Source organism: Podarcis liolepis (genome assembly GCF_965112155.1).
Source record: "Podarcis liolepis genome assembly, chromosome: 4".
Classification (NCBI taxonomy): Eukaryota; Metazoa; Chordata; class Lepidosauria; order Squamata; family Lacertidae; genus Podarcis; species Podarcis liolepis.
The window spans coordinates 3,170,178-3,184,887 of record NC_139558.1 but is presented as its reverse complement, the minus strand read 5'-3'; the positions used below and the strand labels follow the sequence as shown (position 1 = coordinate 3,184,887).

The following is a 14,710-nucleotide window of genomic DNA, read 5'->3' as shown; positions in this document are numbered from 1 at the left end:
GGGACCTTGTTAAATGCCTTGCTGAAATCAAGGTAGGCTACATCCACTGTGTTCCCTTCATCTACCAGGCTTGTAATTCTGTCAAAAAACGAGATCAGGTTAGTCTGACAGGACTTATTTTTCAGAAATCCATGCTGACTATTGGTGATCACAGCATTCCTTTCTAGGTGCTCGCAGACTGTTTGCTTAATGATCTGCTCCAGAATCTTCCCTGGTATTGATGTCAGACTGACTGGGCGGTAATTATTTGGGTCCTCTCTTTTCCCCTTTTTGAAAATAGGGACAACATTTGCCCTCCTGCAGTCTGCCGGGACTTCGCCTTTTCTCCAGGAATTCTCAAAGATGACTGCCAGTGGTTCTGAGATCACATCTGCCAGTTCTTTTAATACTCTTGGATGTAGTTCATCTGGCCCTGGAGACTTGAATACATCTAAACTAGCCAAGTATTATTGTACTATCTCCTTAGTTATTCTGGGCTGTGTTTCCTCTGCTGAATCATTTGCTTCAAATTCTTCAGGTCGGGCATTGTTTTCTTTATCAGAGAAGACTGGGGCAAAGAAGGCATTGAGGAGTCCATCCCTTTCTGTGTCCCCTGTTTGCATTTCACCATCTTCTCCTCTGAGTGACCCCACTGTTTCTTTGTTCTTCCTTTTGCTACTGACATACCCATAAAAGCCTTTTTTGTTGCTTTTAACCTCTCTAGCAAGCCTGAGTTCATTCTGTGCTTTAGCTTTTCTGACTTTGTGTCTACATGTGCTGGCTATTTGTTTGAATTCCTCTTTGGTGGTTTCCCCCCTTTTCCATTTTTTGTACACATCCTTTTTTAATCTTAACTCAGTTAAAAGTTCTTTAGATAGCCACCCTGGCTTCTTTAGGCACCTTCCATGTTTCCGTCTCATTGGTATTGCCTGATGTTGTGCTTTTACTATCTCCCTCTTAACAAACTCCCAGCCATCATGAACTCCCTTTCCCTTTAGTATTACTGTCCATGGGACACAAATAGCGAATTATATAATTTGTTAAAGTGGCCCCCCACATGCTAGATTTGATGATTTTCTCTATTTCTTTGTTCTAAAATCTTCTAGATTCTAGCTGCTCCAGTGTCGCTGCAGACTGTTACAGCTTGCCACCAACTGCTTCAACACACAGCCACTGGCTCCATACACCACCAGGACTCACCAGCTTCCCGCTGAGATGTTGTCAGTTGTTTTGCACTGCACACGATCAGAAACACTGGGCCCATAACCTGTCAGTGTTTGAAAAGGAAAAGGTTCTGGTCTACTTTGCCTGGTCCTCAGACCCTAGTCAGCACAAAGAGTCCTTGAGAAAGAATACTTTGCAGAATGCTGCTTTTATTCTTAAAAGTCTTCTTTTTCAACGAAAACCGAGAGCTTCATACATATCAAACACAACCAGCTTTCTACCATCCAACCAACCAACACCACATGAAATCAATGACCGCTCTATGTATACAGGCATATGCAGGTGAAAGGTTGCATGAGTCATGCAGGCTTTGCCAATTCATTGTAGGCCGCTGACTCATGGTGACTCAGTTCCCTTTGTATTAAAGAAACAGTGGCTAATTTCAAGCTGTGACAGTTAGTTTCAATTACATTTCAGTCATAATAATAATCCCTTTTACAACTAACTTCTATTCGTGTTGACACATTAAATGATTTATAAAACTACAAGTGAGGAACTCAAACTATATCCTTTCTGTGTGTGGCAGTTATTCTGTCTGTGGTGTTTCTTCCCGTCCTTGTAAGAGGTTATGTCTTTCTTTCCCCCGATTGTTGCTGTTATCCATCATGCCTTGGGCGGAGCTGATATCCCATAGTTGTTCCAGAAATTTCTCCATTGCTTCGTCCCATGCTTCATTGTTTTGCACCGAGAACTTTAACAACAGCTGCAAAAGTTGCTCTGTCCCAGTAAATAAACTTTTATCACCATTTTTCTTCTCAACCTGGGAAGAAGAGTGATCTGTTGAACTGCAGATGACTCAATAAGGAACCTTATCAGTTCCTTGGCAGCTCACAGACTCCTTTCATCCTTCCTTCTAGCTGAAGATATATGGCAAATTATACTTCCAATTAAATTAAATTCCAAGCCCTCTTAGTGTTATTCAGTTCACTTCATAGATAATAAAGGATGGGGAACAGCAAGTTCTAAGTTTCCATCATAAACATTTTGCAATATAGAGCTTTACTCCCTTTTTCCTTTTTTTTTTTTTACACACACAGTTCGTTTGATATTATAATCCAATTTCTTCCATCCTCTCTTGTAGAAATATAATTTGAACTAACATTTAGAGGAGAGTTGCTGAATCATAAATGTAGAAAAGAAAACTTTAAATAAAGAAACTGTAAGCTCCCCACCGCCCCGTCTTTTGCACTGAACGAAGTCTTATCTCAAATTCAAACCTTGAAGTCCTTGCAGTTGGTTTGCTCTGCAGTTTGTGATCTCATCTCTTCTAGCACGGGCCTGTACTTTAGTCCAATTAAGCTCTAATTAACAGAACCTCTGCTTCTTAATGGCAGTGTTGGAGAGTTTACACCAGGTGAAGGGCTTTTCTACTCAGCGCCTCCCTGCCCCCCACATTCTATGCCAGAGCAAGAGCCAGGTATTGAGATGAACTGCGAGTGAAGCCCGTTCCCCCCATCCCTGGGGAGAATTTGCAAGGATGATTCATCCTTGTTTTTCCTTCGCCAACGATCTCCCGCTGTCATGGGGACTGCCTCCATTAAGGCAGAGTGGAACTGGAAGCCCCTTCTGCAGCTTCTTGGTTCCTGCTTCTTGCTTCTTTGAGAATGATTGTCAGTGATTGTCAGACGGTTCCGCTCTCAAGACGCCAGAGATTCTTAAGCCACAGGGCTGGCAGCTGGCCATAGCAGAGGGGGTAACCAACAGAACTTACAAGAAGTCAAGGCTCTCAGGGGCCTTTGTGATGAGGGCCTTCCACCTGGGGGTGAGTTGAAATCCTTCCTTCAGATGCAGCTGGAGTTTAGGACGAGGCCAATCCTGAACCTCCCAGGTCTCAAGGCACCTGAGATTGAGCCTACCCAGGTGGCAGCTGGGGGACGGTCGGTCCCGGAGGCAGCAACACTGGCGGCTCCCACCCTGGCATGGAGAACGGTGAGGTAACAGAGGCTCCTCCCCCCAAGGTATCACCCCGTGGCCCCTGAGAAACCAGCTGCGGGGGAAACCAGAGGGCTCCTGATGCTAAGAGGAACACTTTCTCTGCTGCTTCAAGTGCTAGCGCAACAGCAAGGGGAGGGCCCCCTGAGACCATTGGGCACAGCATCAACACCAAACAGGGAATTTACCGAGCCTGCCCCTACTTCCTTTGCCTGTCCCCCGATGTTGCTTGCTTGTCCAGGTTGGCAGATTCGGAGATCATTTGAGTAGACTCAAGCTGGCACATAATGCTACAAAAACCTCTGGGCCCCAGAATTGTCAATAGCACAGGGGGAAGAATCGATCAGGTTTGGCATTAGCCATTCCTTGTTTAGCTCTTCATTTTAGAGGAAAACATGATATATCACCTCCCTTGTTGTCCATTAATAGCATCTTATGTGGAATTCTGGGTCCAATATTAAGGGTGGGAGGAACTTTTTTCCCTTCCCCCCTTCCTTTGCCAGCTGTTTTAGTACTTTATAGTCCATTATTTCATGATTGTATTTAAGTTTTGCTTGCCTATTGTTAGATACTTGATTGTTGTTTTCCTGCTAGTTAGGTGGTTTTTCTTCCCTGAATGTATGTTATATGGTAGCTTTGTTTAGCCATGGAATGTTTTGTGGTTTATTTTCTAATTTAATTAATTAGTTAGTTTAATATTATAATAGTAGGTTGACAAATAATATCATAGTTTTCATATAATCAGATAGGTAGCTGATGGTTAGCTGGTTTGTCCTACTCGACTAATTAGAGTATATCAAGTTGTTGATATTATAAGCAGAATAACTGGGCTGGGAAAGAATAACATCAGTGCCATCAATGGAGGCAAGTATGAGGCTTGGGACTGCTACCGTGGAGGGGCGAGGGAGGTATGGTGGTGGGGGCAGATGTTATAGGCAAAGGGGATCGAGATATGGATATGCTCGTACCCCTTCCAATCTGCGCCCCATCCCGAGGGACGAGGGTAGGGTGAGCAAGGATTATTCACCTCTGTCACTGGTACTGTCCAACGCCATGTCTATAGGCAACAAAACCGCCACCCTGCGAGATTTCTTTACCTCACAGGGGGTTGACCTGGCTTGTGTGACGGAGACCTGGGCGCACGAAGGGAAAACAGTTACCTTACGAGAGATGGCGCCCCTGGGTTTCTCCGTCCTCCACCAGTTGCAAGGGCCAGTTGCAAGGGTCGGGGGTGTGTGGCATTGTTAATCCAGGAAGATTGTTCTTTCAGGGCTCTGCCATCACCATCAGTCCTTGGCATTGAATGTGTCGGCCTAGTGATGGATGGCGGCTAACAGACTGAGGTTGAATCCTGACAAGACAGAAGTACTGTTTTTGGGGGACAGGGAGCGGGTTGGTGTGGGGGATTCCCTGGTCTTGAATGGGGTAACTGTGCCCCTGAAGGACCAGGTGCGCAGCCTGGGAGTCATTTTGGACTCACAGCTGTCCATGGAGGCGCAGGTTAACTCTGTGTCCAGGGCAGCTGTCTACCAGCTCCACCTGGTACGCAGGCTAAGTCCCTACCTGCCCGCGAACTGTCTCGCCAGAGTGGTGCATGCTCTAGTTTTCTCACGCTTGAACTACTGCAACGTGCTCTATGTGGGGCTACCTTTGAAGGTGACCCGGAAACTGCAATTAATCCAGAATGCGGCAGCTAGACTGGTGACTGGGAGTGGCCGCCGGGACCACATAACACCGGTTCTGAGAGATCTGCATTGGCTCCCAGTACATTTCCGAGCACGATTCAAAGTGTTGGTGCTGACCTTTAAAGCCCTAAACGGCCTTGGTCCTGTATACCTGAAGGAGCGCCTCCACCCCCATCGTTCAGCCCGGACACTGAGATCCAGCACCGAGGGCCTTCTGGCGGTTCCCTCATTGCGAGAAGTGAGGCTACAGGGAACCAGACAGAGGGCCTTCTTGGTAGTGGTGCCCGCCCTGTGGAACGCCCTCCCATCAGATGTCAAAGAGATAAATAATTACCTGACATTCAGAAGACATCTTAAGGCAGCCCTGTTCAGGGAAGTTTTTAATATGTAACGCTGTACTGTTTTTAACACTGATTGGGAGCCGCCCAGAGTGGCTGGGGAAACTCAGCCAGATGGGCGGGGTAGAAATAATAATAATAATAATAATAATAATAATAATAATAATAATAATAATAATAATTATTATTATTATTATTATTATTATTATTATTATTATTATTATTATTATAGTGTGGGGTTCCTAGGAGAGCTTGGCTGTCTGTCTGGTGTACCGGCCACCTAGCGCACCAGCAGCCACCCTGTCAGGCCTACTGGAGGTAGTGGTCGGCTGGACCTTGGAGTTCCCTAACCTATTGGTATTGGGGGACTTCAACATCCATGCTGATGCCACTCCCTCCTCACAGGCTCTGGACCTGGTGTCTTCCATGGCGACACTAGGGCTCTCCCAGTTTGTTTTGGGCCCCACACACCAAGCAGGCCACATGCTGGATTTGATCTTTGGTGCAGGCATAGATGTGATCATGTCCCCCTCGATGAAGGTGCCATGGTCTGACCACTATGCTCTGAAAGCCAGGATTGACTTTCCACCCCCACCCTGCTTAGATTGCGAGCCAATTTGGGCTCATTCATGGAGGCTGATGGACCCTGATAGATTCCACCAAGCCTTTTAGGAACTATATCTAAGCAGGTCTAGGCTCTTCAGAGGTAGGAGACAAAATTAAGTATTACTTAGCAATTACAGGCTTCATGTAGATTTATTACAACACACTGGTCCTGATGCTGCAGTACTAACTGGACTATTACACTTGAGCACTCCCTGAAACATCATCAGTGGTACCTTATAGAAAAGAATGAGAAGCCCATACATATGGAACATTTTCGTTTCAGCTCTATAGTCTTGCTCATGACATAGTTCATCATGAATAAGTCCTCTGAAATTAATAGGGCTCAGTAAGTTGTAACTTTCTATGGATGGGGACCAGTCCATTTTAGTTGCTGGCTTAAATTTATTCTAATTAGGAAAAAACTTTCAGAAAAGGTGAGCAATGACAAGAATTCACAGGGGAAGCTGCAGAATCTCTTTCACTGGAAGTTTTAAAAATAGATGGGATAAACAGCTGTCAGGAATAGTTATAGGAAATGCTGCTCTCATGCTGTGATTTTGGCTAGATGTCTTTGGGTTGTCCTTCACCTTGATAACAAAGATCAAACAGATATTTTAAAAAGTTGCAAGTGTTTGTATGAAATTAACAAGTGGCTATCAATCTCGAAACCAGCAGACCCAGGCCCTAATCCAGGTCTGGTCATGGGAAATAATTTGCTGTGGACAAAAACAAGGGCATGAAAAGATGCACCCAGCCATTTGAATGCTGGATACACATGTCTGGTATTAGCTTTGCACGCAGAAGCTGTTAATGCAGGTGCCCCATCCTGGATTGGGGCCTTCATCTCTTTTTATATGTGTGTTTGCCATTGTGATAGACATTGTTTTTTCAACTTAAAATGGAAACTAATGCTAGTAATATTGCATTTCAGGTTGATTTTATCAAACAGATTACTATTTTGTTGTTTTCTTATATAAGAATTTTAAATATGGGTTGGCTGTACCAAAACTATCAATTATTTTGGGTAACCCATTCATGGACAGTGGGGTCATCACACTAACTTTCTGCTTGCATGATTTTCTCTTAGGAAAATATTTCTTCCCCTAATAGTGGGACAAGTAACTGATGTGTGGTGTTTCCTTCGCCTCAGTTTCTTGTATGAGTTTCCACTACAGCAGCCAATAGATGTGCATAAGACACTTGGAGGAGTACAGTCAACAATCCCTATGCCTGACCTTTCCTCATCATGGTTGATCACTAGCAGCAAGGATGTGTCCAGTTGGATCCAAGAGGTGGTAAGTGAGACTGCTCCTGCAGAAACATCAATGGTAGCAAAACTCCCCCTATTGGGGAAGCTCTTTGCGTGATGGCAGGTAACACCAGACATTTCTGGATGGCATTTCTGAACCCATTTCTGGCAGTTTTGGGAACTGAAACCTTTGTGGGCAGTCTGCACTGGGATGAGATACTTGATTAACTTGTTGTTCTCAGCAGCTTTTACGCCATTCCATCAGTCATGGTATCCTCCTGCTTTGCCTATTTGGAATGCAAGGATGTGCAACACTCTGTTGCAGTGGCTTCACCTGACTTGACAGGCAGATTCCAGCAGGTAGAGCTGGATGACTATTCATTGACTCTGAGGTGGATTTGCCCTGCCAGACTTTAAACTTTACTATGAATCAGCAGCTTTTTGCTGGTTGAAAGAATGGTTGCTTCTTGAAAACACTGACATTTTGGATTTAGAAGGTTTTAACAATGTATTTGGATGGCATGCATATCTGTGGTATGATAAGGTCAAAGCACATAAAGCATTTAAAAATCACATTGTCAGGAAAGCATTGTTTAATGTCTGGATAAGATACAAGGACTTATTGGAAAATAAAACTCCAAGGTGGTTGTCACCGATGGAAGCAAAAGCTCTGAAAAAGCTCAATATGGAGGCCAAATGGCCGAAATATTGGGAAATTTTGGAACAAGACGGAGATAGATTGAAATTGCAGAGTTTTAAGAAATTAAAAAACAAAGTGCAAGACTGGCTTCATTATTATCAGATAATGGAGACATATAATTTGGATAAGAAAATTGGTTTCCAGGTGGAAAAATCAAAATTAGAAACAGAACTGTTAGAACCTAAAACTAAGATTTTGTCAAAAATGTATAACTTGCTGTTGAAATGGAATACTCAGGATTAAATGGTGAAATCTGCTATGATTAAATGGGCACAAGATGTTGGACATAACATTATGTTTGCTGACTGGGAACAGTTGTGGACCACAGGTATGAAGTTTACGGCATGTAATGCCTTGAGAGAGAATATTATGAAAATGATTTACAGGTGGTACATGACCCCAGTCAAGCTTGCAAAAATCTATCATTTGCCCGATAATAAATGTTGGAAATGTAAAGAAACTGAAGGTACATTCTTTCACCTTTGGTGGACGTGCCCAAGGATTAAAGCTTTCTGGGAAATGATTTATAATGAATTAAAAAAGGTATTTAAATATACCTTCTTGAAGAAACCAGAGGCATTTCTCCTGGGCATAGTCGGCCAATTGGTGCCAAAGAAGGATAGAACTTTTTTATGTACGCTACAACAGCAGCAAGAATACTCATTGCAAAGTATTGGAAGACACAAGATTTACCCACTCTGGAAGAATGGCAGATGAAGCTGATGGACTATATGGAACTGGCAGAAATGACTGGCAGAATCTGAGACCAGGGTGAAGAGTCGGTGGAAGAAGATTGGAAGAAATTTAAAGACTATCTACAGAAATATTGTAAAATTAATGAATGTTAGAATGCTTTAAGGGAATATGAAAAATGGGTTGTTAATAGGGAAAAATCTAATGTTACTATTTTAAGACCAAAGATTAGGATAAACAAAGAGGGTAAGGATTTGCTGAGCCAACAAATTGAACTGGAATACAAAAAAGGGAGGTACGAGGAGGTCCAGGAAACAAGTTAAGGAAAATAAGTAATAGAAAAATGGAGTGGTTTTTTAAAAATCATTTTTATTTTGGTTTTTTTCCCCATTTTGTATTGTAATTTTTTTTGAAAATCTTAATAAATATCTTATAAAAAAAAAAGACAGGCAGATTCCAGCAGGTAGAGCTGGATGACTATTCATTGACTCTGTGGCATTTATCTTATGGGATTCCATCTGGTTTTATTCAACCATGCTACATGAAACCACTAGGAGAGGCCATCTACTAAGGGGAAGTACCGTCAATACGCGGACAACACCAAACACTAAATCTATTTTTAATCTTATCTGAAAGTAGCTATGCATGTCCAGAATAGGGATTTGTAGTCTGCAGTGATCTACATAAAGGATAATAGACGAATGCTTAACCCTGTCCAGACAGGAGACGAGTGTGGTGGTTAGTTGAGTCAACACCCATGAGAATAGTAGTTGGCCTGTATTGGATGGGCTTGTACTTCCTTAAGTTTTGCTGTTGGTCACAGAAATGGCATCTATAGCATTTAGTGGATGCCCCCAGCTTTGCCTCCTCCTGAAAAGCGGTGACTGTTCCAGAGACTGGTAATATCCGTGCTATATTATTACAGCTTCTCAAGTCTCTTTCATTTGCCAAAGCTGCAAATTCTGCTGTACTTCTGTTTACATATACTTTTTTGTTTTAATATATTTCATATTGTATTGTTTGGTCTTCATAAGCTACCTTAAAGACTTCTAAAAATATTAAATGGCTGATTTTTTAAATAATAATAATAATGATAATAATAATAATACAATTTTGTACTATGAGAACTTGATTGCTCAGCCTGATTCGCCTTAAGGTTCAGTGGCACCATGTCCCTTCTTTTCTTCCTCTTTCTCACAATCTCATGCGATCTGCAGTTTATATAATATAGTCAAAGCTACCACAAGTCACTGAGCAACCCTTTACATGTAAATATTTATCCTACTTAGTACAAAGTTTGCATAATAATGTGTATACTAAAAATGCAGAAGCTATATTCATGTAGAATTTCTGATTCATAGGATAAAAAGATTTAGATAAAAGGAATTTCAAGGATGATTAAGATTATGCAAATTTTTGGTCATATTTGTATCTACAAATCCATGGGCTGGCACATGCTGGCCCAAAACTTTAAATGTTGGGCACCCATTCACATGTAATACTGTCAAAGAGTTGTTGCACCAGTTCTAATGTGCCATGCACCAGGTTGTTGGCCTTTTGCACCTGAACCATGCGCATGGTATCAGCAGAAAGGCTATGACCTGAAAGCTGTGAAAGAGGGGCCCACTGTTCTTTTAAGAACCTGAACAGTTAACCTGCAGAGGAGTCCCCAAATGGCTCTTCCTTCTAGAACCTAATTGTAAAAAAACAACCTCTCAAAGCGGTTTGCAAAAGATAAAACAGTAACACCAAGGGGCGGGGACACAACCCTACCTTAAAACATACAAAAGTTAAAATACTATAACAGATTAAAAATACCTCAAATTTCTAAGCAGCTGGGTAGACATGGATGCTTGCGCACCACCTCCAAAGCCCACTCCTGAGCTCCCCATACATGAGCAGGAAAGTCTGAAGGGGAATTCTTTGTGGGTTTGCAAGCTTCCTAGCTGGGGAAGATTCCAAGCATGTTCTAAACACATGAATAATTCCCTCTCAGATGTAAGTCTGGGGTGGAAGCAGCAAAGTCGGGGGGGGGGCACGCCTAGTGCACATGGTTCGTGCATTGCTCATTTCCCTTCTGCATTCTGTGAACACCTGAATGTGGCTATTGTCTTTGGGTCGTCATCAGGCTTTACAGCAATCCTCGTGCTTATCTCAAAACCTTTTCTCATGCCTAGCAGTCAACATATCCCACAAAATCTGGGGACTGTTGACTCTGGTGTCTCAGCAGTAGATGTGTGTGGCGGGGGTGTCATTGGTTTTGAACAGGAATGAAATAGTGGAAGGCAAGGTTTTGTCTGAAAATGTTTGTGTTCCTGAAATGGCAACTGTTGCAGTAAAAACAACCTCATAAAATTAGGTGCAGTGTTCTGCTGCGGGCAAAAGTAGATTTGGCCCGCAGCAGAACACTTTTAAGGGGGGAAACCACCAAAGAGGACTTCAAACAAATAGCCAGCACGTGTAGACACAAAGTCAGAAAAGCTAAAGCACAGAATGAACTCAGGCTTGCTAGAGAGGTTAAAAGCAACAAAAAAGGCTTTTATGGGTATGTTCGTAGCAAAAGGAAGAACAAAGAAACAGTGGGGTCACTCAGAGGAGAAGATGGTGAAATGCAAACAGGGGACACAGAAAGGGCTGAACTCCTCAACGCCTTCTTTGCCTCAGTCTTCTCCGATAAAGAAAACAATGCCTGACCTGAAGAATTTGAAGCAAATGATTCAGCAGAGGAAACACAGCCCAGAATAACTAAGGAGATAGTACAAGAATACTTGGCTAGTTTAGATGTATTCAAGTCTCCAGGGCCAGATGAACTACATCCAAGAGTATTAAAAGAACTGGCAGATGTGATCTCAGAACCACTGGCAGTCATCTTTGAGAATTCCTGGAGAACAGGCGAAGTCCCGGCAGACTGGAGGAGGGCAAATGTTGTCCCTATTTTCAAAAAGGGGAAAAGAGAGGACCCAAATAATTACCGCTCAGTCAGTCTGACATCAATACCAGGGAAGATTCTGGAGCAGATCATTAAGCAAACAGTCTGTGAGCACCTAGAAAGGAATGCTGTGATCACCAATAGTCAGCATGGATTTCTGAAAAATAAGTCATGTCTGACTAACCTGATCTCGTTTTTTGACAGAATTACAAGCCTGGTAGATGAAGGGAATGCAGTGGATGTAGCCTACCTTGATTTCAGCAAGGCATTTGACAAGGTGCCCCATGATATTCTTGTAAAGAAGCTGGTAAATTGCGGTCTTGACTATGCTGCCACTCAGTGGATTTGTAACTGGCTGACTGACCGAACCCAAAGGGTGCTCATCAATGGTTCCTCTTCATCCTGGAGAAGAGTGACTAGTGGGGTGCCACAGGGTTCTGTCTTGGGCCCGGTCTTATTCAACATCTTTATCAACGACTTTAATGATGGACTCAAGGGCATCCTGATCAAATTTGCAGATGACACCAAACTGGGAGGGGTGGCTAACACCCCAGAGGACAGGATCACACTTCAAAACGACCTTGACAGATTAGAGAACTGGGCCAAAACAAACAAGATGAATTTTAACAGGGAGAAATGTAAAGTATTGCACTTGGGCAAAAAAAATGAGAGGCACAAATACAAGATGGGTGACACCTGGCTTGAGAGCAGTACATGTGAAAAGGATCTAGGAGTCTTGGTTGACCACAAACTTGACATGAGCCAACAGTGTGACGCGGCAGCTAAAAAAGCCAATGCAATTCTGGGTTGCATCAATAGGAGTATAGCATCTTGATCAAGGGAAGTAATAGTGCCACTGTATTCTGCTCTGGTCAGACCTCACCTGGAGTACTGTGTCCAGTTCTGGGCACCACAATTCAAGAAGGACACTGACAAACTGGAACGTGTCCAGAGGAGGGCAACCAAAATGGTCAAAGGCCTGGAAACGATGCCTTATGAGGAACGGCTAAGGGAGCTGGGCATGTTTAGCCTGGAGAAGAGGAGGTTAAGGGGTGATATGATAGCCATGTTCAAATATATAAAAGGATGTCATATAGAGGAGGGAGAAAGGTTGTTTTCTGCTGCTCCAGAGAAGCGGACACGGAGCAATGGATCCAAACTACAAGAAAGAAGATTCCACCTAAACATTAGGAAGAACTTCCTGACAGTAAGAGCTGTTCGACAGTGGAATTTGCTGCCAAGGAGTGTGGTGGAGTCTCCTACTTTGGAGGTCTTTAAGCAGAGGCTTGACAACCATATGTCAGGAGTGCTCTGATGGTGTTTCCTGCTTGGCAGGGGGTTGGACTCGATGGCCCTTGTGGTCTATTCCATTTTTTTTTTTTTATAAAATTTTTATTGGTTTTACAAAATTTTTAAGAAAAACAGACAAACACTAAAAATGACAAACATACACGTATAGTTTCAAACATATTTTCATAAACCTCTTTTCTTGGACTTCCCCATACCCCCCCTCTCTGCATCCCAATGTCCAAAATTCAACTAGCAACTTCCAATTGTTACTTTCCAATCTTTATCATCTTAGTCCTCTTTTATAATCTAACCTTGTATCCCTGTACCCTTTTGCTTCTGAAAACCACAACATTTTAGCATTCATTAAGTTTATAGTAGTCCTTAAGATAACTTTTAAATTTTTTCCACTCTTCTTCCACCGTCTCTTTTCGTTGGTCACGGATTCTGCCTGTCATCTCGGCCAGTGTCATATAGTCCATCACTTTCATCTGCCATTCTTCCACAGTGGGTAAATCTTGTGTCTTCCAATACTTTGCGATGAGTATTCTTGCTGCTGTTGTGGCATACATGAAAAAGGCTCTGTCTTTCTTTGTCACCAGTTGGCCGACAATGCCCAAGAGAAAGGCCTCTGGTTTTTTAGGGAAGGTACATTTAAGTACCTTTTTCATTTCATTATAGATCGTTTCCCAGAAGGCCTTAATCTTCGGGCATGTCCACCAAAGGTGATAAAAGGTACCTTCAGTCTCTTTACACTTCCAACATTTGTTATCGGGCAAGTGATAGATTTTTGCTAGCTTGACTGGGGTCATGTACCACCTGTATACCATTTTCATAATGTTTTCCTTTAAGGCATTACATGCCGTAAATTTTATACCGGTGTTCCATAACCATTCCCAGTCAGCTGACATAATGTTATGTCCAACATCCTGAGCCCACTTAATCATAGCCGATTTAACTGTTTCATCCTGTGTGTTCCATTTCAACAACAAGTTGTACATTCTAGATAGATTCTTAGTATTGGGTTCTAACAGTTCGGTTTCTAATTTTGATTTTTCCACCTGGAAACCGACTTTCCTGTCCTGTTTAAAGAATTCCATTATTTGGCGATATTGGAACCAATTTTCTACTTTATACTTCAATTTCTCCTGACTTTGTAGTTTGAACTTATCTCCATCCTGTTCTAAAATTTCCCAATACTTCGGCCATCCGACCTCCATATTGAGTTTCTTCACTGCTTTAGCCTCCACTGGTGACACCCATCTAGGGGTTTTGTTTTCCAATAGATCTTTATATCTTATCCAAACATTAAACAATGCTTTTCTGACAATGTGATTTTTAAAGGCACTGTTAGCTTTATCATACCAAAGATATGCATGCCAACCAAAAGCGTTATTGAAACCTTCCAGATCCAAGATGTCCGTGTTCTCGAGGAGCATCCATTCTTTGAGCCAGCAAAAAGCTGCTGCCTCATAGTACAGTTTCAGGTCCGGCAGGGCAAACCCCCCTCTTTCTTTAACATCTGTCAATATTTTAAATTTAATTCGGGGCTTTTTGCCCTGCCAGACAAATTTCGAAATATCTTTGTGCCACCTCTTAAAACATTCCATCTTATCAATAATCTGCAAGGTCTGAAACAAAAATAACATTCTAGGCAATACATTCATTTTGATTACTGCAATTCGGCCTAACATTGACAATTTCAAATTTGACCATATTTCTAAATCTTTTTTGATTTCTAACCAACATTTTTCATAATTGTCCTTGTACAAATTCTGATTCTTAGATGTTAAGTAGACCCCTAGGTATTTAACCTTCTTGACCACAGTCAAACCTGTTTCCTCTTGAAATTTCTCCTTTTCCATATCTGTTAGGTTTTTCCCTAAAACTTTGGTTTTTTGCTTGTTCAACTTAAATCCAGCTACCTGGCCAAACTGTTGTATTATTTCTAATACCTTTTTCGTACTAGTGTTTGGCTCTTGCAAAGTCAATACTAGGTCATCTGCGAACGCTCTTAACTTATAATGTTTAGCTCCGACCTGCACACCTTTAACCTGCTGGTCATTTCTTATCATGTTCAGCAACACC

The 14,710-nt window shown here is 42.3% G+C and overlaps 1 protein-coding gene across 5 annotated transcripts in view; it reads left to right on the top strand.

Annotated features, from left to right (window-relative positions):
* The first annotated feature begins 2,383 nt into the window (after positions 1-2,383).
* Positions 2,384-14,710, top strand: part of LOC310706044 (uncharacterized protein) — a 54,162-nt gene continuing 41,835 nt past the window's right edge. For 3 of the 5 annotated variants that reach the window (XR_014525577.1, XR_014525578.1, XM_083501391.1), the window contains exons 1-2: positions 2,384-3,137; positions 6,915-7,059. Coding sequence is in view for 2 of the 5 variants with exons in the window: in XM_083501391.1 (XP_083357517.1) it covers positions 2,989-3,137; positions 6,915-7,059 (294 nt within the window). In the remaining 3 variants the exon portion in view is untranslated. Of the gene's footprint in view, positions 3,138-6,851; positions 7,060-14,710 lie in introns of all 5 variants that reach the window. The other 2 variants (XR_014525576.1, XM_083501390.1) reach the window with 1 other exon arrangement.